General features: G+C 48.5%; 1 protein-coding gene across 5 annotated transcripts in view; it reads right to left on the bottom strand.

Moving 5' to 3' along the window:
- The window catches only part of NOS1 (nitric oxide synthase 1), a 155,923-nt gene that overhangs the window by 46,524 nt on the left and 81,945 nt on the right, over nucleotides 1–27,454 (bottom strand). For all 5 annotated transcript variants that reach the window (XM_088800987.1, XM_088800985.1, XM_019753977.3 and 2 more), the window contains exons 3-5: nucleotides 16,130–16,256; nucleotides 2,254–2,382; nucleotides 796–941 (exon numbers count right to left, since the gene is read on the bottom strand). In XM_088800987.1, coding sequence (XP_088657113.1) covers nucleotides 796–941; nucleotides 2,254–2,382; nucleotides 16,130–16,256 — 402 coding nt within the window. The remainder of the gene's footprint in view (nucleotides 1–795; nucleotides 942–2,253; nucleotides 2,383–16,129; nucleotides 16,257–27,454) is intronic.

Raw genomic sequence — 27,454 nt, 5'->3', positions numbered from 1 at the left:
TGCTTAAAACTTTTATATAAATGGTGATGTCCTCAATGTATCCTTTTACAACTTGTCCTTTCTTTCTTCCGCTCAAAGTTATTTTTCAGCTTCATTCCCATGAACATGCAGAATTCGAACCCATTCATTTTTCACAGCTGTATAATATTCCAGGGCAGAAAATACCACATCTTATTTACAGATTCTCCTGTCAATGGAGTTGTGGTGGTTTCCAGTTTGTTCTTTAATTTAAATTTTTTTCCTATTATAACAATGTTTCAATGAACATTCTTTTTTTTTTTTAATTAAATTTATTGGGGTGACAATTGTTTGAACATTCTTTTAAATTACATTTATTGGGGTGACAATGGTTAGTAAAATTAAATAGGTTTCAAGTGTATAATCTATAAAAATCATCTATGTATCACATTGTGTGCTTACCACCCCGAGTCAGTTTTCCTTCCATCCCCATATATTTGATCCCCTTTACCCTCTCTTACCAGCACCCCTCCCTCTTACCCTCTGGTTCAGTGAATATTTTTATGCATGCCTTTTGTGAACCAGGGTGAGAGTTTCTTTAGGGTACCTACCTAGGAGTGGAGTTACATGAAATGTTTCCAATTTAAACAACACTTTGGAGGCCAAATAAAAACATCGTGGGGGGCCAGATTTGGCCCTTGGGCCACCAGTTTTCAACCTTTATATATGGCAGGCAGAGGAATTATGCTTACGCCTTGGTTCAATTGTCTGCAAAACTAGAGCAGACGTCTTTGTCCCCAGTACTTAGTAACTTACCCCGAGTCAATAAAAACTTGCCTTTTAATTGACGAGTAGTACTGATCAATAAACTCTTTGGCAAGAGGGAAGAGCTGTTCTTTTGTGCGGACGTCTTCAGGCCTTCGCACTTGCTGCGAAGCGTGCATAATGGAGCCCATACAGATATGCTCGCTGCATCCCGTTTCCTGTAGGGAAAACAGATATTTGGGGTATCACTTGGTTCTACCCAAGTGTGGCAGGTTTTGGGCTGCAGACCTGGATCTGATGTTCATGGTTTACAGGGGCTTTGCCCTAAAGGGGATTGCTCAACACCAGCTTCAAATCATTGTTGGAGGTGGCCATTCGCCAAAGTAAGGGATGCAAAGCAGCATTTAGAGGTTCTGGAAGGGTTTGCTTGACTCAGCTGGGGGAAGAGCGGCTTTGTGACTGAACCACTGGCACTGTGTGCCAAAATATGGTCTCAGCCCACGTTGATCAAGAAGGATTTAGAAGAGTGGCTACAGTAGCTCGTTTGAACACATCTATGGTACTTTGATCGCAAACAATAGCCCCAATTCTTCCCCTCCCTGTATTCACACCTTTTGCAAGTTGACTTTACAGCAACTCTCCATCATGAGGTGGCATTTATTCCCTCACCCCTTGAATCTGGGATGGTTTGGCCAGTAGAATGTGGTAGGGGTCACACTTTGCTGACTTAGAGCTTAGCCCTCAAGAGATCTCGTATGCTTCTGCTCATTCTCTTAGAATCCTGCAAACACCACGTGGACAAGGTCAAGCTGGCTTGCCGCAGGATGGGGAACCATATGGAACAGAGTTGAGGTATCCCAGCCAGGGCCATCCTTAGCTGACTGCTAACGGCCTACCTTAGCTGACTCCTCAGATCACTGCAGATACATGAGGTCAACTGAGATGGGCCGGGCCACCCAGCCAATCCAGTGACTTTTGAAAGAGTAAGTGGTTGCTGTTTGAAGCCATTAAATTTGGGGGCAATTTGTTACACTACAATAGCTAACTGATATAGCGTGCCTCCATGAGGCCCATTTTTAACAAAAATTTAAAGCAGTACATTGTTGACTGCTAAAAATATGATACAAAAATTTAGAGGACACACTGTGAAAGGAAGGAAGAGTTTGCTCAATACTCCATCAGTGGTCAGACCGTGAGAGACAATGTATTCAGAACCAGCAACACCCCTTAGATTCTTTTTGGTTCAAGGTACACAAATAAAAGTATTTACACAAGTGACTAAGTGTCCAACAGTAGTTGTCAAACCGGGAGGTGAATTTCCCACCCAGGGGACAGCTGGCAATATCTGGAGACATTTGTGGTTTTCACAACGTCAGGTGGGCTACTGACATGTGGTGGGTACAAGCCAGGGATGATGCTAAACATCCTATAACGCACAGGACAGTCTCCCCAACAAAGAACTATTTGGCTCCAAACATGGATAGTGCTGAGATGGAGAAATCCTGGTCTACACCCTCCTGAGACACTCACCAACGTGCTCTTCAGGTGGAGAGTGTCCGTGAGAACTACGTCAGTCTCCCAGTTCTTGACCTTGAGGAAGCGGGGGCACTTGGAGGGGCTGCCATTCTTTGGGGGCGACTGTTTTCCTGAGGCAGGGGGCTGGAGGAGGGAATGAAGATGGGACGTTAGGCTGGGTCTGGAGGACACTGGAAAATCGTCGCTAGTGGGGCGGGCAGAGGCGCTGGTCTTCCTGGAATCTGCTCCGAGTTCCCAACTGTGTTCACAGAGAGAAGGATCTGATGCTCCCTGGTTGACATGTGCAAGGTGGCTGGGAATCTGATTCCTCCACCTGTGCAGGAGGAGGCGCCGTGGAAGAGCCTTTCGGGTTCTGTTCTGGGAGTGGTGTCAGGAACACGGGGCGGGGGAAGGGGGTCTCAGCTGCCTACCACAGGGTCTGGCACATAGTAGGGACTCCATGAATGTTTATGGAATGAATACATGACTAATACATGACTAAAGGACACCATTAGCCTCTCTGAATAGCAACAGCTCCCAGGACTGAGGAATCAAACCTGAGGTTGATGGGTCAAGTTACTTGGAATCTGGCCCTCCCTGCTACAGCTCAAACTCACCATTTCTAGCAAGTACTGACAAAACAGAAGGTTACATTACTATAATAGAAAGGTTGGAAGCATAGAACATTTTCCTGAAATTTCAGGTTTCTGTCTCTCAAAACTGCCAGGTGTGTCCCTGCCTCAGGGCCTTTGCATGTTCTGTTCCCTCGGTCTTGAACACCTTCCGTCCTCCACTTCTCGTCACCTTTACTTCACCTCTGTAGTAAAATTCCCAGTCGGTGAGGGAATTATCCTGACCAATGCTGGCTCCTCCATTGCAGACTCATGGATAAATATCACATTGGGTCTTGGGTGTTCCTGAGTACTTGTCTACCTGCCTGGGCATAGGTGTGCCCATGCATCAGACAAGAAGCCTCAGTCACTTAGCAACTGTAAGGGAGAGGTAGCCCACATGCCCTGATGTGACTGCTGAGCAAGGGAGGGGAGAACAGCCGATGTTTAGTGACACTCTGCTGAAGAATAGAGCAATGGGCAATGACCTTGAGGCAGGGCGTTCATACATTCAACTAGCATTTATTGGACCCCTACTATGTGCTAGGTGTCGTTTGGCATTGGGGACTATGGTGAACAAGATAGATGGGGTCCTTGCCCAGAGCATTATTGTGGGAGAACTAGAAATAGTAAGTAAATGAATACAGGAACATATAATTTAAGGTGGTGATAAGAGTATCATCAGAGGGAGGTGATGGTGGAGGGGAGAAAGGCAAGTACAAAGGTCCTGAGGTAGGAATGGGCTTGTTAAGTTCAATGGACCAGCAAAGAGGCCAGTGTGGCTGGAGCATAAGAGTCAGGGCATGTGCAAGGAGATGCATTCAGAAAGGAGGCACGGTCCACATCTCACCAGCTTGGAGGAATTTAGGTGGGTGAGGGAGCTGTGAATTACCATTAAATGGGGCAGCAATCACAGCGAACTCTGAAAGACTACTACCGAAAACTAGCATTCAATGAGCACTTACTTACTGTGTGCTATGTACCAACCTTATCATCCCCATTTCACAGATGAGGAAAACTGAGGCACAGAGAGGTTAGCTAAGTCATCCAAGATCACAGAGCTAGTAAGCTGGAGCCACGAGTCAAATCCTGGCAGTCTGGCTCTCAAACCAGGCCCTTAACTGTTTGATAATCCTGCCTCTTGGCCTTTGTGCGTAATTTACTCATTTGTTCATGCACTCACTCACTTATTGAGTATCTCCTATGTGCCAGGCAAGGCATCAAGGGCCAAGGCTACAGTAACAAACTAGACAGATGTGACCTCTGCCCTCACGGAGTTCACAGTCCAATGGATGGTGGTGGAGGGGACCACAACTGAATGACTCATAATTGAGAGCGATGGGTTCCAAACATGGGACTTGATGGTGTGTAGGGGACTGTGGAAGCACACAGAAGAGGCACTTGACCCAGAGCGTTCGACTTCTACGTCAAGATCTGAAGGACAAGTCGATGTTAATAAAGCAAAGAAGGGGGAGCAGGGTCTTGCAGGCAGAGCGAACAGCTTGTGCAAAGGTCCTGAGGTGAGAGGCATACCATAGCTGTCTTTCTACCTCTGTGCTAAAGCAGCCATGCTGCCATGCTGGAATTGAAAAATCAGAAGGCAGGCGAACAGCACTTTATTAAAGATAACTCCAGAACAGCGCAGGGAGCGATGGCAGAGAACAAATGGAGGGTGCTATGACTCACGATGTCCAACTCCTCCATGCCCTGGCCAGATCCGGTCATCCCTAGTGGGTCCCATCTCACTGCTGGGTGCCACCATCCATCCACCTCTGCACGCCACAGGTGGGAGGTGACCTGTACCTCCTCTTCCGTATCTGCCCTACCAAATCCATCTCTCACTTCCATCCACTTGAGCTTTCTAAATAGCTCTAGAATCCATCCACTCCTCTGTCCAAGCCACCATCATCTCTCACTCGGATGACAGCAATCATCTCTTCAGTGTTAGCCGTTACTTATTACAATTGGTGTTATTATTCTGCCAGCACTAGTACAACTTCTAGTATTACAACTACGACTCTTGTTGTAGGTATTAGTACTACACTACTACGACACTGGGAGCAGGAGCAAAGGGATTTGCATGAGTTCTTCCCCTCGATCCACGTTTGCACTTTCTATCCTGCCAAACTCTTAAATTATTTTATCCGTGTCCCCAGGTGAAGCCATGTACCAACAGCCCCACTTCCTTTGAAGGCCTGGAAAGTCATGCTAAATACTTCTTCAGGCTTCTGTCTCCACTGCCTCTCCCGGCAGACATGCAGGTGATGGAAGTCACATCTGGGCAGGCCTTGGTTATGACAAATTCCTCTGATGGGGCTGACAGCCTGTACCCATGAGCAAAACCAGTCCTACCTCGCCCATGTGGGGAGGCACCCAGCCACCCTCCCTAAATACTAGGCATCACTCAGCCAGTGTAGAAACTCTCTGGACCATCAACATTAATGTCCTGGAGGCTGAGAGGCAGCCGGAATGGGGTGGGGAGGATAACAGAGGTGATGGTGGCCCAAGACCTACGGAGAGGGTGGGAGGGCAGACATGGGTGGGGAGCACAGGGAAGAGGGAGGAAGAGGTGTGGGGTGTGGCCAGTGGGCGGTCAGCAGGCAGCTTTGATTGGCAGTGAGCAGAGGGAGTGAGCGAACAGGTCTAATCAAAAAGGCCATCTGTTGAGGTTCCAGATGTGTGAGGGGTGGTCATTACAAGCCAAGTAATTAGGGGCCTGAGTGCCAGCCGTGCCACTCTCCACTCTGGGCTGGGCTGAACTGCACACTTGAAACCCAGCATTAGGAGGCCTCTGGCAGGGCTGTTGTACTTGGGGCTTTGATGTTTTAATTAGCCAGCAGTAATATTAGATGACTCAGGAGGGGACAAATGGGAGATTAATATAGCAGTCAGGGGCCCTGCACGGGGGATGCAAATGACTTTTCAGAGTGGAGACTGAAGTGCTTGGGTTCAAAATGCAGATTAGTGGCACTTGTGAGTTATTATGCTGGGGACAGAGCACACGTGGGCTTTGGGCTGTGGCTACATGTGTCCTTTTCTGGATGTGTGTCCACGGTGGGTCATGGAAGCTTTTCTGGCGGCAGGAGACGCTGACTTGATGTAGTTGGTTTTGTGGGAAGGTGTTCTAGGCTGCCTGCTCCTAGATTTGGAAAGAAGGCTCTGAGTTTATGGCATTTCAAAGGCTGTGTCAACACCTCTTTGCTTCAGAGCCTGCCAAGGCCATGAGGAAATGAAAGGACATTTCCTTGACAGCCAAGGTGAGGGCATGTCAACCTGGGGGCTCTGAGCCAGGAATTCACTCACGTTTGTAGTATTTCTGATACCCTGATTTATTCTCCCCTCTCCTTCCCTCTCTTCTTTCTCTTCTTCAACAAATACATAGGGAGCACCTACTATGTGCAAGGGACTGTGTTCTAGGCCCTACAGTGGTCCCCACTCTCCTCCCATAACTAGGAGAAGTACCTTACAGCTGTTGCTCTAAAGCAGGGGTCTGCAAACTGCAGCCTGCAGGCCAAATCTGGTCAGACTCCTGTTTTGGTACAGACTATGCGCTAAGCATGGTTTTTCCAAGCTTGTTAAGTTAAAAAAAAAAAAAAAAATCAAAAGAAGAATGTTTCATGACACATGCAAGTTATATGAAGTTCAAATTTCAGTGTCCATAAATAAAGTTTTATTGACACACAGCCACGCTCATTTGTTTCTATTTTGTCTGTGGCTGCTTTTGCGATATGACAAGGCAGGTCGTTGTGATGGAGACCAAAACTGTGTGGCCCATGGAGCCAAAAATATTTCCTATCTTACCCTTTTAGGAAAAGTTTGCAGACTCATGATCTAAAGGATTGAATTCCAGTGGTTGAACTCTAAATTATTTTCCATTCTCCATCTGCTGAAATGTTGCTGTATTAGAGAGCTTTCCTGATCATTTGTGAAAACAACAACGCCCTGTTACTCTGCTTCCTCACCACCCTTACTATGCTTTATTTTCCTTCATAGCACTTATCACTGCTTGCAGTTGTTGTGAGAGTATATGTATTTGCATATATATATCTATATCTCTATAGCTTATGGATTTGTATATGTAGCTATGGATATTCAGATACATCCCTCTGCCTACCCACTGTTCACTTTGCTGTATCTTCTGCTCCTACACCAGTGCCTAACATGTGGTACATGTTCAACTAACATTTGAGGTTTGCTGTGGACTGGACTGGATCCCTCCCAAATTCATATGTTGAAGCCCTAATCCCCAACATGACTATATTTGGAGACAGGGCCTTTAGGAGGTAATTAAGATTAAATGAAGTGATAAGGGTAGGGCCCTAACCGGATAGGATTGGTGGCCTTCTAAGAGGAGGAAGACACATCTCTCTCTCTCTCTCCTTCTTTCTCCATGCACACACAGAAGAAAGGCCAGGTAAGGACACAGCAAAGGTAGCCGTCTGCAAGCCAGGAAGGGAGCCCTCATCAACTGTGACCATGCTGGCGCTGTGACCTCAGACTTCTACCCTCCAGAACTGTGAGAAATAACTTTCTGTTGTTTACGCAGCCCAGTCTGTGGAATTTTGTCATGGCAGCTGGAGCTGACTAATATAAGGTCTAAACGCATTTCAAAATCGTGGAGTCTGTTACATAGTAAGCCAGAGACTTTGGTCTTGATTTAGTAGAGAATGGAGAACCCCTGAAGCTGCCTGACTGAGGGGGTGATCTTATCAAAGCTGACTTTTGGGAAATAGGTGACGGCAAGACTGCAGTGTGTGGGGCCGGAGAGGGTGAAGGCAGAGAGCCCTGGGGGGGTCCTGCAACAAGGTAGGTGAGAGGCCACGAGGGTGGAAAATACAGCTGTCGTAGCAAAGGGCAGGGAGGGAGGAGAGGGAGATCGTGCTGCAGGAAGCAGGACGAGCGCTTTGTGGTGTGAGAGAACGGGAAGGAAAAGGATAAAGTTGACACTGACGCAGAAGCCTCCAGTCTGAGTAGGTGGGAGCCTGTCGCAGACGTTGGGAAAAATAAGGAGCAGGAGGGAGGGGAAGGTGGAGGGAGGGAGGATTTTAAGGCAGGAAGACCGACACCATCCTTCAGCATCTGGGAGATCTAAAAAGAGAAGCCAAGCACCCTGCCCGTCCCCAGGTAGAGGCTGTCACCACCAGGAGCCTCGCAGAAACCGGGGCAAGAGCATGACAGCAGGGAGGGAGGCACCTGTGAGACAGAACATCTCAGGAACTGTCATGGGTTGAAGTGTGTCCCTCCCAAATTCCCATGTTGACGTCCTAATCCCCAGTACCTCAGGTATGACCTTAGTTGGAGTGTTTTTAAGGTCATTAAGTTAAAGTGAGGTCATTAGGGTGGGCCGTCATCCAACAGCATTGGTGACTCATAAAAAGGGGAAATTTGGAGACAGACATGCATCTAGTGAGAATGCCATGTGAGCATGAAAATAGCCATCTATGAGTAAAAGCCAATCAGAGGGGCCTGGAGCAGACCCTTCCCTCATGGCCCTCAGAAGGCACCAACCCTGCCGACACCTTCATCCCAGACATCTGGCCTCCAAAACTGGGAGACAATCAATGTCTGTTCTTTAAGCCCCCCAGTTTGTGGTGCTTTAGGAAACGAATCCAGGAGCTAAGGCCCATACTTGTACAAAGCAAGTAGTTTCTTATTCTTTCACGGCTGGCACCAACCACAGCTCCTCCATTAGAAGCTTGCAGCCACCTGCCCCGCTTGGCTTGTCCTAAAAGGAGGGCAGTGCACTGAGGCGGAGCCGGGTAGCAGGTCATTCATACCGGGGGCCAGATGCCACACACCGTTCCCTTAGCTGCCGTTCCCGGCAGCACTGTTCCAACCTGTGGGCACCACCTCTTCAGGGCAGCAAGTTCAACCCTGGACCAGGACCACAGACCTGCAAACCAGCAGGTACGCACCCATCCGTGCAATGAAAAAATTGCTCCTTATAAAACTTAATCAACTGTGTTTAGTACCTCGGAGTATAATTTCCTTGTAGTGTATTCAAAGCGGTGTTTCTAAAGTGATTCATTCTTTATAATAACTCCAGGGAAGCTTGAAATCGCTTATTCTCTCTCTCTCTCTCTCTCTCTCTCTCTCTCCCTCTTCTCCCTCCCCTTTTCCACTGATTCAGTCAGTAGAGGAAGATTAAGAGAAGGGGTGCTCAGAAGTTAGCTCCATCACAGTTTGGGTCCACAGATGAAGTTAGATTGATGTTGTCTCCAAAGGAGCTTAAGCTTACAGTCGCAATGATGTCTCAAGAGAACCAGACATTATTAGACAACTTGAAACCTGGTCCCACTCCCAGCCCAGACTGTGTATGTGCGCTAGGAATTAGTTTTAGAATAAATCCTGTAATAATCTTATGGTCTGCCCCCATTATATTGCATTGAACTGTGTGTGTGTGTTTATTAAAAGCATTAACTTGCTAAATGTAAATATTTAAAATGCACAAGATTTGTGATTATGTTTTAGCCTATTTGCCTTTTAAAATATCCTACGACCGTCAGAAAAGGGAAGTGGGTTGGGTCTCTATTGACCTCTGAGAATCTCTGTTGGAGGGGGCTTTGGTCACTGATATTGGTTTGCAAAGAGAAGAGGAAAACAATGACTTTGACCCAACTTGGCCCATCTGGGAAAATAACTTGAATGTGGTTTGAGGCAATGAATGAACATGCAGAGTGATGTCACTGAATCCTGACCCAGAATGTCATTGTGCCATTCGGACAACAGTTGGGCCAGCTTGCATTGAATATATTCACTAGCAAAATAAACAGTGAGCAAAATAAGTGGAAATTCCCGCAGGGCTGAACCCAAACACCTGATAATCCAGGCTCCATTTCTTGGCTCCGCCCTGGCTCTGACCACCTAGGACAACAGGATACAGAAGACCGATCTCATGGCGACATCACCTGTAAAGACCCAGGTAATGGCTTGGGTGGAGGGAAGCGGAATGTCACCAAGATTTGGATTCTGCTGCCCCTGGGGCCCGAGGGAGACTCTGTTCAATATAAATTCCTGGAGAACAGCTTTGTTGAGGGTCTTTTGTCCCCTGGGTGAGGGCCCCCAGGAATACTGGATAGTCTGAGAAAGGGGAGGGGACTACAGATGCTTTGGGGAACACCCAACCTGGTTGTTTAACTCTAGTCATCAAGATAAGGGGGGCAAAAATGAGTTTAATAGCAATTTATAGCTTGGGATTGGGGAGAGCTTCCCACCGAGAGAAATGAATCTCAAAACACAGGTTTCTCAAGTGCTTCTAAGAGGCTGAGGGGAGGGTGTTATCAACAGGCACTCCAAGATGTCAACCTGAACGGAGCCAACGGAATGTGCTAGAGCCAGCCAGGTGGGGAATGTCTGTGCATGATTCTGCAAAACCCCAGCTATCGCATTGTGATAACTGCTGTGTGTGTGTCTTTGTTTGTCTCTTGGCTTGGAAGTTTCTGGAGGTCGAGGCAAATATTTAATGAAAAGATGCTGCTTTGGCTGTGAATGCCCCAAGGGCAGGGATCACGTTCAATTTCATTTCATTTTGAGTAACGTTTAGTAAATGCCTACTTTGTGCCTGACCTGGGCTAGGTCTGTGCATGTCCACTGGTTCACTGAATCCTCACGGTAACCCATTTTTCGGATGTGGAAACAGAGGCTCTCAGAGGTGAAGTCACCAAGTTAACAGGCACCAGGGCTGGGCATGGAATCTAGGACCTCAAAGTTCCTACCTTTCCACTCCAGGCCTTACTGCTTTCCCCTCTGTGTATCGCTAGAGCCTGGCCTCCCGGAGGCACACATAGCACATGGCACATTGATTTGAGTGAGCAGCAAGGATGATGATGTGGTCATAAAGAAACAGAGTGCAGGTCTGTCACCGAGATTCAGGGGGTGCTCACTTCCCTTTCTGGGCCACAAGGGTACCATCTGTAAAATAGCAATAGGGCTTCTTGCCCGATCTGCCTCACATTAGCAATATAATAATTGATAATATGGCCATATCTAAATCAGCAATGTACTACCTAAATTAGCAATATAATAATAGCCAAATGATAACCACCACCATCACAACAATAATAAAAAATACACATTTTCGGAGCACTTGTTCTGTGCCAGGCTCTGTAGAGTGGGCTCTGGGGCTGCGGTTCAAGTCCCATCTCCCCCACTAACGAGTCATGTGACCTTCATGAAGCTACTAAACCCTCTGTGCCTCAGTTTATTCATCTGTAAAATGGGGACACGAGCCTATTTCATCCCTGTTAGGAAGGGAAGGCACAGCACAGATTCTAATTAGCCATCTGACCAAAGTCACCAGTGGGAAGAGGCTGGAACGTGGGCTGACCTCAGAGCTGAGTGCTTGGCCCAGGGCTGTGGGTGAGTGAGTCAGAGGGTTAGAATGGCCACACCCCCGTTATCAGTGTTACCGTTGTTTATCCGGACATCATTACTTCTCAGGAAGTCTGAGTTCACTTAGGTTTCCCTGTGGCATGCTGGGTTGTCCCTGAGAGCCAGGGCTGGATATAGCGCAGCTCAGTCTGGTCGCCCCCTTTTTGGTTTTCAGCAAAGCCAGTACCAGTTTGGGGTGTGTGCTCACATTGAGAGGGGCCCTGGTGGCCTCTGATCCTCTGAAGATTGGGGACCCACAAGCATTCTCGACTTGCCTCATAATTTGGAGCTCTCCAGAGAGGCTGGGGTGAGGCTGACACTTACCTGGAAGGAGAGAAAAGCTTCTCAATAGATTTTGACATTTGGAAAGCAGCCAGAAGCCCTATGTCCCCAGGGGTGAGGAAGTGCCAGGCTCCTGATGAGGTGGTGGGGGTGGGGAGGGAGATTTCAATAGAAGTCATCTCTCTGACTACCTGATAGCCTTTGTCAGCAAGAGGCTGGAGAGGGGCAGCAGGCTGAATAAGAGGGGAGAACCCCAAATGGAAATCTCACCTTCGCCAGGCCTGAGACCCCTTCCCATCCACTACAGATTAGAATGATGCTTAATTAGCACCTGAAAACAGACAAGCAGAGCACAGTTCTACTCCTTACCCCTCAGGAAAGCACATCAGGCAGGCAAGGGAAACATGCTTAATAAGAAGGGAAGGTGAGAGGGCTTGATTCAAATCCTCAAGTTTTACAGGGAGAATGGACAAAGAGGAGTTTCTCGTGGCATTTATTCAGGGTGGCATTTTCACTTCAGAGGATTATTATGAATGATGTCAAAACTCAGTATGTCTCTCAGATGGTATTAGTACTCAAGACAACTTCAAGGATCTAATAATGATCCTTAGCAAGAAAAAAAATGCAGTTTATCAGCCACAGCTGTCCCTTTTGTTATAACGCCATTTCCTACTTTCTTCCAGGCAAACGCCTACATAATCTTCAAAACCCAAGCCAAACGTCACCTCCTTGGGTAAACCTTTCCTGATACCTGCTGAGGTATTTATGTTCCCATAGCATGTTAGGTCCCTCTCTATGTTAGGATTAATTATACTGTATCCATGTCTGTTTCCCACATTCATCTGTGAAGTTCTCAAGAGCAGGGAGGACAACGTTTGAGCTATGCACATGGCAGGTATTGGGTGAATGGTGACGGGCAAACTGATTCATTCTATGTACCAGCCCAGGCCAGATACAGTTTGCAAGGGGATGTTAAAGATGAACGTCACAGTCACTCACACACTCTGTTCTAGTGACCAGGGACTTGAGTTTCACCAGCCCTACCCACTGCTGACCCAGACTATTTGGCAAGAGAAATGACCACTAGATAAAGATTAACATATCAGCCTTCTGAGATTTATTTACCTCGATGGTTGATTTTCCTTGGATTTGGACTAACGAGAGCATCTAGGAGGGTGGGACAGACCTCACCACTCCTTCAAAGAGCTTATAGTCAGTCTCCAGAGTCAGGAAGTTCCTTCTCATGTCTAGCCTGCATCTGCCCTGCTTCACTTGGGCTCTGTTGCCTTTTGCCCAGTCTTTGAAGAAAATGCAGATTCTGCTGCTTGTCTGGCCCCTCCTGTCTTCCTGACTCAGGAAAGCAGGTAGTAGCTGGGTCTCTCTTTGTGTTATTAACAATGCTACCCACTCCCCTCCCAACGGATGCTTTAAAAAAGCAGCAAATGTGGGTTACAACTGGGAGGAAGGAAGCTGATTCCAGGAGCTCCAGGTAAAAGTGGCTCTGAGCAGGTAGAGGGGAGGCAAGCATAGGAGCTGGTCTTTCAGGTCGGAAAGAACACTGTGTTGTTATTTTGTTTAATTGAAACATTTCTGACCCCCATGTCCATGGAGATATCTTAGCAGAAGGTAAACCGGGCTGCATCATCAGCTCTGGGACACAAATACAACTGAGTGCTTGGGGCTCTGCTCCTTTCAGCTCTATCTGGAGGGGCATTTGGGAAGCTGCATCTCAGACAACGTACCCAGTGTGACCTCTCAGGCCAGTGGTTTTGCACTTTCTTTGGCTTGGGACTACACTGAGGATTTGACGATGATAAAGGGGTGAACGTAAATGCCAAGCACTGCTGGCCTATGTGTCTTGCTTCCAGGAGCGCCAAGTCTAAAGCGATGTGGCAGTCTTAACCTTAGAAAGTCTCAGGCTTTCCCCCTTTCTCCAGAACCCTTCCTCCTACTCCAAGGACATGGAACCGTCATTTTAGAGAAGGCCCCAAGACAAGTTCTTACCACCTCTCCCTGATTGCTACAGAATGAAGGTTTGTCTCCCCCCAAAATTCATATGTTGGAACCTAATCCCCAATGCGATGGTGTTAGGAGGTGAGGCCTTTGGGAGGTGGTTAGGCCATGAAAGAGGAGCCCTCATGAATGGGATTCGTGACCTTACAAGAAGAGACCCCAGAGAGCCCTGTCACCCCTTCTGCCACGTGAGAACACAGCGAGAAGACCACTGTCTATGAACCAGGAAGCAGGCTGCTCCAGACATTAGATCTGCTGGCACCTTGATCTTGGACTTCCCAGCTTCCAGAACTGTGAGAAACACAGTTATGTTGTTTATAAGCCACCCAGTCAATGGTACTGTTACAACAGCAGCCAGCTCAGACACAGATCACTTCACCATGATATCCTGCAACGGCGCCAGGGATCCTATTCTCACGCCTGCCCTGTTCCCACTATTGAGCCCCACTCCTCACGCCTGAAGTTCAAGGTCATGTTTTTCAAGCTGTCACTGTCTAACAGAGGCGGACAGCGTGAAAGAAATAACCACAGTCCTGGTATTGCTCAGATTTCAGCAGAATGCTTGGGGTCTTTCTGGTGGGGTCAAGGCCGCCTCTGCTTCCCTATACCCCACATCTCAGGGGTTACTCCAGACCAGCAATTACAAACTCTGACACCTAGTGGGGGCAGGTCGGGAAGGTAAATCGGCAAAGCAGGCTGGGTAATTTCAAGACAGAACAGTTGGCTGCATATTGAACACAGAAGACTATTCTTCATTTTCACAAAACATGAAATCATTTTCTTCTTTCCTAAAATATACAAACCTCTCGGTCGACCGCTACCCGCCATTTACAATAAAGACATGGATACACACAGATTTAACTCGCACCCTAACTTAATGAGAAGGACACAATAGGAAGTGGAGGGGATAATGGCAAACTAGAGAGCCCATGTCCCGTCTAGAGGGGGCAGCTTCTACCCAGTCCAAGAGATTATCACCCCATAAGAATATAAGCTCAATGTGGTCAGATTTGTCCACATTTTTGAAGTTGTCAATATGATATTTATATAAAATGTTTGAAATATTGGCAATAAATTCAAAGCACAAATATAAATTGTCTCTTAAGACGAGACAGTGCAGACGTAACAAATCATGTTTACAGCCTGGATCTGGCCTGAGGCTGCCTCTTTCTGTTCTTTGTCTTGGGAGGATTTGCATTATGGCAACACCTTTTTATTTTCCACTGAGAAAGAAAATATTTGCTTTTATTTGTTCACTTAATCATTAAGGGATAATGGTCCCGTCATGTTCACAGTGCGAACTTGATTTTTGAGACAGCATAATAGGAACCTCCAAACATTCCCAGATGTCACTGCAAGAGGTGAAGTCCTTAGTTAGGGGGAGCATGGGTCTGACCTATTGCAGAATCTCTCATGTTCTTATCTTTCTGGCTAGCCATCAACAGCTAAGGAAAGCACTCCCCACTGAGGCTTTGCAATGTCTCACTGTCCCCTGGGAAGCTATGGAAAGAGTCTTTGAGTCATTGTTTAGATGAGCTGGTGGTGAAAGGCGCCATAGATTATGCACCACAAGAAAAAGCTTGGCACCCTGGCCTATGCCATCCAGGGCTTGGGGCAGGGAGAGGGAAGGAAGAAGATGACCTGCTGAGTGACCTGGACCATCTCCCTGCTGGGACCTCCCACTGGTCAGTCCACCAGTACCTCATTGCAACACAGAGGAGGGGTGGGAAATTCACATGCTTCACTGGGTCGTTTTGGCTTCGTCCATTGGCTCCCTGGGCAGGTGAGAAAAAGGCACTGCTATTCTCTAGCCAAATCTAGCCACTCTTAGGAACGATATCTGCTCAGCTGCCAAAATACATCGTGGCAAATGGGCAAAGGCTGAAAAGTGTGACAACACATGGAGCTGGAGAAATAATCAGGTGCCTACTGAGCCGGTAGGATTGGTACAGTCTTTATGCTGAGCAATTTTTCAATTTCAGCCCAAATCACAAGTGAATATGACCTTTGATCCAACGATTCCACTTTGAGGAATTTCCTCTATGGATAAGCCTGCCCATGTGTCAAATTAGGTATTTATACAACGTCATTCATTGTAGCGATGTCATAGCAAAACAGTGGCAATGACCTAAGCATCCATTGTGGAGGACCAGCTCAATGAATGTGGCAGAGCCATGCCATGGAAAAGGATGCAACTGTAAAAAAGAACCAGGACTCTTTTTACCTACTAATCAGGACTAATCTCCAAGATATGTTGATAAGTGACAAAGCAAGGTGCAAAACAATATGTATAATATGCTCTCATTTGTGCAAAAATAACGTGTGTGTGTATTTGCCTATGCATAAAGGATTGCTGAAAGTACGACCAAAACCATGGAGAGGGAGACTGTGTGCCTGGGATAAGGGGAGAGAAATAAATTTTCATCATGTATATTTTATATCTTTTAAATTCAGAGCCATGTGAGTGACTTTAACGCAGAAACAGAATTAAAATTTGAAAAACGGCAGGCTCACAGAGCAAATAAAAGAAACCAAAGCCAAAACCCATATCCCAGGATAGACGTTCGTGGCCTCAGCTCCCCACCCTGTCCCCCCAGCTGGCACCACTCACTTACCTGCTCCTTCTCTGAATATGGGTTGTTGAGGACCACGGGCATGTTGCCCTTCCCCCACAGGTCATTGAAGACGCGGTCATTCTCCACGCCGAGGGGCAGAGGTTTGTGTGACTTGCCATCCAGCTCTCTGAAAGGTAAGGCGAGGGGAGGTGAGGAAAGTGTGGCATCAGGAGGGACCAGCTGGTGGCCCTCGTCTGGAAATCCTGAGTCAGTTCACAACCTCCACCACTCACCCACACGATTCTACGTGGAGCCAGCGAGCTTTGGATGCCCAGCCTGCTGCTTCAGAGGGTCGTCAGCAACAGGTGGGAAGGTAGGCCCATTGTCAAACACAAAGGTGGGCTCATCCAAGCTGGCACTGAGGGCTGGCCCACACCTGTCACTGTGGACATCGTTTCAGGATGGCTACGACATGCATTTTCATAGATCTAGGGACACAGGAGGCCCCTCTCCTAGCAGAACCCATGGACAAGGTAATGGCCATCAGACTTCATGGTGTAAGAAGTAGGAGGCAGGAGGGATGGGGAAGGAAACCAGTCCTGTGAGCCAGGGTGTAAGTCATTCCAATGCTGGCTAAGTAAGGCGTTGATAACAAAGACTAATGACACTAGCCCAGGATAAACAGGAACGAGTCTGAAAATAATGGGAACATGGCAACAAAAACAATACTATTAAGAAAGATAGCTAGCATTGCTTAAGCACGTGCTATGTTGTTAAACACTTGACATACGTTTTAGTTCATTTAATCTTTGTGATAACCCTAGGAGGTATGACTATTAAACACCATTTGACGGATGGCAGAAGCGAGGTTGCTCAGAGTCACATATTCCAGCCTACGCGTCACACGCATTCCGCAGTGGAGGCTCTCGTGATCAGCGCCACGGCCATCACCACCATCATTCTCATGGTCCTCACCATTATCACCGTCATAGGAAACACCATCCAACTTCCCTTCCTCAGCACAACCATCAGCATCCCCACTGCCACCATCACTGTCATCATCGTCGTCACCATCATCGTCACCAGTACCACCATCCTCCTCCATCATCACCATCAGCAGCAGCAGCATTTCCACTGTCACCATCCTCCCAACCATCACCAGATGAGGAAACTGAGGCTCAGAAGGTTCAATCACTAGCCTAAGACATATCACTGGTGATGGTGGAGCTCGGTTCAAACCCAGGCTTGTTCCTGACTGTAGCACCTGACTTCTTAACCACGAAGCGTCCCTCGCTTCCAGCCTTTGAACTCGAATAAGTTCAGGAGGGGGCTATCTCAGCGTCATTCCACAGCCTGGCCATCCTCTCTCTGAGAGGGAGAGAAGTCATGGCTGAGGAGGGACTGACTTTGCATTAAAATCCAGATCTCTTGCTCAGCCCTGCCTCACCTCTGTTCTCCTGCCCTCTGAGAGCTGCCCTCCTGCTTCCTGACCCCCTGCCTCTTTTTAACCCTCCTACCCAGGTTTGCTCTGACGATGGCATCTGTCTGTTCCCCAACTTTGGGCACTGCGGCTTGCGCTGTGGCCCATTTTGGCTTTGGTCCCAGGCATCCAGGCTGGCCCTTGTCTAGCCCTCTGTTCTATGTTCCCAGCTTTGGGGACTCCTGGTCCTGGCTCAAGAATTTCCCAACCTGGTGCTGACAGTCATTGGGGAAGAATCAGAAGCCAGGGCCCAAGTGAGTGCCCAGCCCTGAGTGGCCACTTCAGTTGCTCACTCGGGTCCAGCCATCCCCCTCCTTGCTGTGTTTCACATACTCCTGGTGGCTCACGTCACTTTTGCTCTTCTGCTTGGGGAGGTCTGCAATTGTCAGAGGAGACCTACTGCTTTACTCTCTTTAAAATGTCACCAAAATATACCGGGAGTGGATCCCAAGTCAATGGTTCACCTCCATAGTGAGAAACAGAGGAATTGTCTGTTGAGAGGCCTGCTCTAAACGTCACGCAGCTCCCTGTCAGCTCTGAAACCCCCAATTCTATATCCCATGACCATAAATGGGGATTCAGCAGAGAAGGGAAGAGGTTAACATTGAGCATCTGTAACATACCAGGCACTTGCACAGACATTATGTCATTTCATCTCAATGGAGACATTAAAAGCCCAATTGTACAGATGCAAAAACTGAGCCCAGAGAGGTTATGTAAGTTTCCCAAGGTCCCACAGTAAGTACATGGTGGGGCTGGGGTTTGAAACTAGGTCTGATGGATGCTCAGCTCAGATCCTTCTTTTTTTCAAACAGAAAAGCGAGTCAGGATGCTCACACTAAACCAGAGGCTAAAGAGCAAGTACTCCAACATCTCTCACCCAAATGAGGCCAGTTTACAAAAATTACAGGGTACAATTACCTAGGCAACTCTGAAATGACTCACACGGCTTGTCTTGTGGGAATCTGCAGGGAGAGCTTGCTTTTATCATTATCCTTTTTTTTAAAAGCCTTTAATAACTTTGTTTAAATAATGCATTTGAAGTGTTTTGTCAACACAACCTTATTTAAGAGTCCTGTGTGATGAGCAGGGAAGAATATTTTTTAATATGGCACCACAGGGAACGTTGCAGGGTGGGCTGTTTTGTTTCCATTCACCCCGGGGCATAATTAGAAGTCGATTTAGGTGGATTCGCAACCCCCAGTCTGTCAGTGGTAAGCAGGTCTGAGGGAAATATCTGGCTTATTGCCACGAATTTGCTCATCCTGGGACCTGCTTGATGGACTTGTATGGACAGTGCAACCTGCTGGTTAAAAACATGGGCTATGGATTGGGTGAAATTGGGTTCAAAGCCAAACTTGGCTTCGCCAGTTATAAGCTGTGAAACTTTGGATATTCTGGATACTTAACCATTCTAAATCTCAGTTTATTCAGCTCTAAAATAGGGTTAATAATGAAATACGTAGTTCACAGGGTGTGCTGCAATGGTTAAATGAAATGACATAGCACTTAGTGGTGTGGTACCTGCTGTCAGCATTACTACTAAGTTGCTTATGGGATGAACAGACAGAAACAGAGGGGGGGAAATGCTCGGTCTGCGCAAAACCATCAAGATTCCTTTAATCCAGTGTGGTCTGGCAGAACTTCCTGGCACGGTGGAAACATTCTACCTCTGCGCTGTGCAGTGTTATAACCACTAGGCCCATGTGGCAATTGAGTACTTGAAATGTGGTTCCTGTCGGTGAGGAACTGAATGTTTAATTTTGTTTAACTGTAATTCAATTTAAATAGTGGCTATAGTACTGGACAGTGGCGTTTTAAGTCTTAATATCTCTGAAGACTGGGACATGAAGCGATAGATGGCTCCTAGCTGAGAAAGGGGCATCTTTCCTGTGGCTTTAGGTCACAGGCAGAGATGTCTGCACCCAGACCCTTTCTGAGCTGTCACGTCTTGTTCATGGAGCCCCAAGATTTGGGAATTCTCTGCTTCCCTTCCAAACTGCCACCTCCCATTATTCTCAGCCCTCATATCCACTCTCCCCTCTTCCTGAGGAACTCACTGTGTCCACTCCTACATTTAGATTTGCCCTTTCATCTTCTGTCTGCTGAGAGCTAACTCCTACTCATCCTTCAAAACCCACTCCATGCCCCACCTCTCCTGGGGATTAAATGAGGTCATGCACAGAAAAGGCCTAGCACAAAGCCCACACTAATTAAACATGCATTATGGTTACCATCATTGACAGGTAAGGAAGTTGAAGCTCAGCGAGATTAGATAACTTGTCAAAGGTCACGCAGCCAGTGAGCAGTGGAGGAAGCTTGAAAGTCAGGTGTCTCCGTCTTGCTGTTCTCCTGGCTGAGAATCACTGAGAACCGGGCTTATTGGGTGGGCAGGGGAGGGGAGAGCCATTTGCTTGGACCTCACACTTGTGAAGAATTTCAAATTTAGATACTGGATGCTTTCTCCAAATGAGGTAGAGGATGTGGAATGTATTTCTTGGTTAAAAAGCAATGTTGGTAACTCTGATGTATTGTTTTTCCATTTAAATAAGTATATGGGGAGCTCGTAGATGGAAGTGGGTGGGGTCTGTCTTGATTTCTGAGAAGCCTGGATGGTAACTCTCCTTGACCGGCACTCTTGAGCCCTGGTCTCACGTAGCCGCCTGGAGTTTTCTCAGTTTAGATCTGTTTCTCAGCCTGGAACTATCGCTATTGGGGGCTGGACAGTTCTTTCTAGTGGACACAGCCCTGTGTATTGTGGGATATTTAGCAGCATCCCTTGTCTCTACTCACTAGATGCCAGTAACATCCACCTTTCCATCCCTCACCAGCTGTGCCAACCAAAAACGTCTCCAGGTGTTACCCAATGTCCACTTGGGAAGGAGGCAAAATGTCCTCCTCCCTATAGAGAAACATGACTTAGAGGTGGCTGAGGCCCCTGACCTCATGCTTCCTAGCTCCTCCCATCCTTGCTCTGTCCCACCCAAGGACCTAGGAGGATTTGTTTCCTAGTTGTCCCTTGTTCCCAGATGGGATCAAGGAACCTGCCTTCACTAAGTGGCTCCCACCTCCTCTAAGGTGTCCTTACCCCCCCCCAGAAAGGCCGTCCTCTAGTGGACTTGGCATTCTGGGTGGCCCAGTGTCCCCAGAGCCATGATGTGGACACAGTTGGTGATTCTCAAACTTTAGGGTACATCTGATTCAACTGAGGGGCTTGTTAAAATTTGCCTGAGCTACCCCTGGAGAGTCTAAAGTAGTGGGTGTCAGTGGGGACCTGGAATCTGCATGGTCAGCAGCTCTCCACATGGTACACTGACACCCTGGAAGACCCATCTCCCCAGGAGTGCTCTGGGCCCCAACGGGCTTCCTCCTGGTTAGAAATGTCACCCTCCCTATCTCCCTTCGTCCCTCCAGCCCATTCCTATCAGTTCCCGCTCTGCTCTCCCCCCATTAGACCAGGTGTGGGTTGCTGTCTCCCACTTGGTGAGCCTTTTCTATGCTTTCTGGCAAGGACTAAACTTTTCCTTCCACTTTGCCAGCTGGGCGATCACACCCAAGCCAGCTGGTCTAGCATCTCTAAACCTTCTGAGAACCCTTGCCACATCCTTCCTGGGAGCCTGGACCCTCTGACCTCTCCTGCAGGGAGGACTGGGGTCCTGGGCCTGACTCCACAGAAAGTTTGTGGAAGTATTGGTCACCCCAGTGCTGACGACTGACCAACCCGAGGAGCCAGGGAGAGGAGCAGCTGGGCCAGGCCTGTGTGCGGGGCACAGCCGGTAGGTGGGGGCCGCCTGCTCAGGCCCAACCAGGCAAGGAGGCCGCTGAGGAGCAGCTGGTCCTGGCAGGAAGCCCATCCCACATCTCTCAGCAGATAACACACTCTCTCCAACACCCCCTTCATGCCCTCCACATTCCAATAGCCTTTGGTTTCTGCCTCCACCTGGTCGCTGATGCCGGCCGGGAGCTGAGTGAAAGCAAGAAGAGATTTGGGGACCGTGGAAACCAAGACTCGGGTCTCTGCAGATATTTCTCTTAGAAAAGCTCTCTGGGGGGAGAAAGGTATGCTCTGGAGAGTCAGAATCTACGGGGAATGCTGTAGCTTAGGAATCCTGCTCTTAGGAACGGTCATGACTAATGAGTCACATCACAAAAAACTGGGCAGGATGCTAAACCTCCAGTGTCTGCGGGGCTGGGGGTGGGTGGACCGGGCTCAGTTTGGACCCTGGGGAACTGGACTGCCCCCGAGAACCCCCACCCTGTTCCCAAGACTGGTTGTCTCACCAGGATGTGGACCTTGTGCTAACAGCTCTTCGGATATTTTCTTTGAAGAGGCTGGCACGCAGTTTTAATGTGAGATCTCTTGATTTTTCTATGTTGCCACAAATGTTTCAGAAAAGTCTGCAGGCCAAGTAAACCTTCTGGGGGAGCTGGGCTGTATGACCTTCAGCTCCCGGTGTGTGACCTCTGACCCACTTCAGTCCCTCCTCCTGGGGTGATGCTCTGGAAAGGTCGAATGGAGAAGGAAATCTTCCAGGTGTGGCTCGATGGGAGGGGTACTGCTCAGTCGCCCTGAATGGTTGTTCTGAAAAGAATGTTCATTGGTCCACATCCTACTAGTTTTACAGATGGGGAAACTAAGGCCCAGGGACGTCAAGGGGGTTTCCTAAAATATGTCCCTGGTGAGTGGCAAAGGGTGGGGACTAGAAGCAAGGTCACTGAACCCAGTCCAGGAAGACCTCATGGTGATGGTGGCGGGGACTGCTGTTGGTCAGCCCAGGGCCTGGCCACACGACTGCTCAATGGGGCTGGTTGGATGTATGTGGTAGGCTGAGTAATGGCCCAAAGACATCAGGTCCTAACCCTGAAATCCATATATGTGACCTTACATGGAAAAGGGGTCTTTGGGGGGTGTGATTAAATTAAGAATCATGAAAATGGGGAGATTATCCTGGATTATCTGGATGGGCCCTATCTACCATCACAAGTGTCCTCATAAGAAGGAAACAGGGAGATTTGGTGACAAAAGACGCAGGCCACGTGACGGTAGAAGCAAGATGCTACCCTGATGGCTTTGAAGATGGATGAAGGGGCCACAAGCCAACAAAGGCAAGGGATGAGGCTCTAGAAGCTGGAAAAGGCAAGGGAACAAATTATTTTCTAAAGCCTCCAGACTTAAGACCTACAGAAATGTGAGAGAATAAATGTGTGTTTTAAGCCACCAAGCTTGTGATAATTTGCTACAGAAGCCATAGGAAAATGATACAAGGAGCGGATGGTGGCAGGGACAGGGAGAGAGCATGGTGGCAGGAGGGTTGATGGCCCCTGTCACATGTCCTAACGCATGGACGACTACTGTCCCTCTACTCACTACACTCAAAGCCCACAGGCCTGCTTGCAGTTCCTTGAACAGCCCAAACTCCTTCCTCCCCAGGGCTTTTGTTCCTGCTGCACCCTCCGCCAGGCACACCCTTCTCTGGATTTCACATGGTTCGTACCTTCCGGCCTCAGTATAAACGTTGCGGCTTCGGAGAGGCATTCCATGACCCTCTAATCTAATGTTCTAGTCCACCCTAAGCCACTTCTCTCCAAATCACTGTCCTATTTCCTTCCTAGCATGTATCATTAAAAGGACTGCTTGTGTCTTTTTGTTTAGTATTCATTTCTTGCCTATCATCTGACTGCATCATGGCAGAGGTTCATCAGTGGGTCCCCAGTTCTGAGGACGGTCTCTGGGGCAGAAGAGATGCTCCATAAATATTTGTTGAGTGAAAGACGGTGAGGAGCCCTGCCGGGTTACACACAATTTGGGGTGGGTGTGGGGGCTTATTCCATAGTTCTTCCCCAGAATAAGGAGCTGGGTGTCCACGTGATAAGATGGCAGGGACTCTGATGGAAAGAGGGTGTAATACAAGAGTCATAACTCTAGAAATAGGACCTGTCTCCCCTACCCAGGGAAAGAGGGAGCGAGGAAGTCACTTGCATTCCAATGGTCAAGGTGAGAAGGAACAGTTGCACTGAGAGGCGGTGTGAAGGCAACACGGTTGGATGCAATTTCTTAGCGGAAAATCGCCGCCAGAGTGATTCAAAGCTATGAGGCATGTCCAATGCATCAAAGAGGAGACCCTCTAAGGCAGCAGACCTGGAATCAATGCTGTCATTGGCTGGTCTAGGTCAGTTCTGCAGGGGATGGTACCTCAGGACCTCAGTTTCCCTTTTGGACTCTGAGAAAATATTCTGATGTCCTCAAGACATTTGATGGCTTGTGGTCAAGTGCACTGTGGCCAACAGTGCCATGTACGTAGTCAGTAGAGCATGGGCTCGGAGTCAAGTCCCGGCTTTGTTGCTTGCTAGCTGTGTGAGCTGGGCTGAGTAACTGCACCTCTGTGAGCCTCGGTTTCCTTATCGGGAAAACAGGGTGCTATGAGGAGGAACGAAGGAATTGCTTGATGTAGAGACCTCAGCCTGGGGCCAGGCCCACCCGGAGCGCTCCCTAGAGGTTGAGCACAACGATGATAAAACTCAGGCCACTTGTGGCGACATAGATGGACCTTGAGGGTATGATGCTAAGTGAAATAAGTCAGATGAAGAAAGACAAATACCGTATGATTTCACTTACATGTGAAATCTAAAACAACAAACAAAAGAAATACAAACTCATAGACCCAGAGAACAGATTTGGTGGTATCAGAGGGGAAGGGGGTCGAGGGGGAAGGGCGAAATGGCTCAAGGGGGTCAATTGTCTGGTGAGGGGTGGTAACTAGTCTTACAGTGGTGAACACTGTACGTGTATACAATTAGCGAATTATAACGTACGCCTGAAATATAGATAATCTTGTATACCAATTTTACCACAAAAAATCCCCAAAACAAAACTCAGACTTGTCACAGAAGGAGGCCTCCTCCCCCCAGGTAAGCTGATTCTCTAGGGGTTGAAATTGACTTCTGCTCCCCCAGCCACATTCTCTTGCCTGGCTTCTCTTTAACTCTGGACACGCATTGTGAGATTTCTAGGTAGAACCACAATAGTGCTGTGTGACATAAGGCAAGTTGCTTCACCTCTCTGAGCTTCAAGTCCCTTATCTATAAAAGGGGGTTAAAACCACACGTCCTACTTAGGGACCCGGATTCACACCAGGAGGTAATCTGTAAGTAACCAAGTGCCCTGTAAGTGGAGAAGTTATCAGAGCGCAGGGCGAGGGTGACCGGCTGGTCCAGATGGATGCTGGACCAGGGACCTTGGCCTCTTTAGAACCCTCCTTCAGGGCAGCAAGCTGACAATCTGGATATCCTCTGACATGCAGCATTTTAAAGAGACTGCTCCCAAGTACAGAAGGTCCCGGATGCCCCTGGATTTCACTCCCTTGCACTCCCTTCACATGCGCCACCACCTGCCAGGGCCACCTCCCCCCTGGGATGAAGGGATGAGGCTGTGTCTAAACTAAACATCACTTCTCCTCCCAGATAAGGCCAGCACCCCCAAGCAACAGGGCCAGGGATGCCCCACGAGGGAAAGGGACTAGGTGGAACAGGAACATAAGTCTGTGTCCAGGAGGAAGGAGGACAAGAAGAGAATGAGGCCGAGAGAGCAGGATGTCAGGAGCACTGCTGAGAACCAGTGATGGCGCCAGCCTCTGCTCGGACCCCAGAAGTCACAGCCTAGTGAGTGTGACCTGGATGTGGGGCTCTGCCTCACTGTTGCCTGCTCATCCAGCCTCCAGGATACCGGTTCTGACCCCCCACCCCAAAAAGCAGCCTGGATGAAGAGGCCCCTGGGGGGATGAGTGATTTCCAGGCAGCCATGTGCTCCGAGGGACCTGAAACATCCAAGGCCTGCCAGCCCCAAGAGGGACCCCCAAAACATTCTGTCTCTGGGCTTCCTCTTCCTGATTTGGGACACTTATTCTTAAGGAGGCACTTGTGTCAGCCACTAGGGAGGCAGTTTGGCAATTTGGGGGAGGCACTTTTGGTTGTTATGACGATGGCAAGAGTGCTTCTAGCATCCCAGTGGGAGGGCGGTGGCACCTGAGGTGGTGGACATCCTGCAACCCCAGGGACAAACCCAAACAAGGAAGAAGGATCCCGACAGCCATGCAACCTTTGGACATCCATACATTAAACAACAACAACAACAACAAAGAACTCCAAAATAACCACCACACTTAAATTCTTAAGCCATAGATTCCCAATTTGGTCTTCGGTATAACTAAAGCGTTAAAATATACTGAATTTTCCATGCATACCACTATTGCCACTGAATCTAAGAAAGACAGGGCATGGTTCTATCGGGAGCTGTTCACCATTTCGGAAAATCACATCACCAAGGTGACGCTGCTGGTAGCATTTGAGTTGCCAAAACAACACACCTGTGCCCATCTGCAGTGGACGCTGCGGTGTTTGCAGCAGTTCTGTGTGTAGGTGCAAACATCTGACTGTTCCAGTGAGGTCATGCTCGTGCACTGATGCATACATCACAGGCTCGTTTATCATAAATTACTTTTCTGCTCTCCTATATTTTATAGTTAGGACATTATATGGATTTTAAAAAAGGCACACTGTGGTTACATGATCCATGAATTCGCTTCTGGTTAGTAAAAGGGGTATTTAAAAAATATATGGTCAAAAATGGGGGGGGAAGGGGCTGTGTCTTTGAGTCCAGCATGGGTGTGAGCCATTAAGCTTGGGGAACATGTGCTATTTTGAAATATTCCTTATCCTGAGAACCATTTACCTTAGTGGGTTTCATGAAGCCCTTACTTCCTCAGAAAGAGGTTTTTTTTCTGCTGCTTTGGTCAAACAATTTACCACATGCAAGGATGACACAGGATCATCAGAGGGAGACCGTGATGGATGAGGGCAGGCTGAGAGCTCAGGTGTGGCCTCCCAAGTTGGAAAAATAGGTCCGACTACACATCAGACGGACGTGCCCCTCCCTCATCTTCAGGACACAGAGGAGGCTTTGCTGAGATGGTGGTTGGGAGGAGGCTAAGACCTGGCTGATACAAGGGCCCCCGTTAAAGTCCTTCATGTTTGACACCACGTGCAAGCCTGATGTCCTGCCCCGGCTTTGGTGTCCTGCGCTGCTGGCTGGGAGAGAGGGTCACATGGGCTCCTTGGAGGGAGGACCCAGCTCCCAATAGTGGGAGGGACTTCTCCACGCCACACACAAGACTCAGTCTTGGGGCATTCTGATGCTCATGACCTCCTGCCCACACCGTGCCCCGCTCACAATCAGAACCAAGGGAATAGAGCAGTAGGTACAGGCGGGGTTCCGCTGGCATGCACGGTAAGACAGCCCCCACTCAGTGTCTCACTGCTCCTCGTGGGAGAGGCAGTGTGGAGGATGAGGGAGGCACGTACACGATGGGAAGCGTGGGCTGGAGGGCAGAGCATCAAAGGGCAGCCAATGACCCTTAGAGCCCCTCTGCCCAGGGGCTTCTGACAGAGCATCATCTTCCTCTTTGGGGAGCTCTGGGGTCTTGCTGGAACGGGCTTAGTTTTTGCCCAGGTGTGGGAAGGTGGGAAAACCCAGGATGCCACAGGTGGGCTGCCACAGACAGTGGGGCCCGCCAAAGGGCTATTTTGGGGCTGCCCCATCAGGAAGGGGGACTAAATCCCATGCAGTTCCCCAAACAAGCAGGCACCCTCGCACCTCACGACCTTGGCACCTGCCGTTCCCTCTGCCTGGAATGTTCCTGCTCTGTAAAGCTACCGGGCTCCTGAACCCCTCGCCCAGGGTCTTCTAGTGTCGTCTTCCTTCTGAGACCCGCCCAGCCATTCTCTCTAAAATCCCACCTGCCCAATACTCCCTAACCTCCTCCCAGCTCTGTTATCTCCTTAGCAGGGATCACTAAGGAGACTGCATATTTCACATTTTTATCTTGTTTATTCTTCCATCTTCCCTGCCA

This window comes from Rhinolophus sinicus, chromosome 9, assembly GCF_057876585.1.
Source record: "Rhinolophus sinicus isolate RSI-liver-muscle chromosome 9, RSI-T2T, whole genome shotgun sequence".
NCBI classification, from domain to species: Eukaryota; Metazoa; Chordata; class Mammalia; order Chiroptera; family Rhinolophidae; genus Rhinolophus; species Rhinolophus sinicus.
This window is presented reverse-complemented; position numbering and strand designations above follow the sequence as displayed.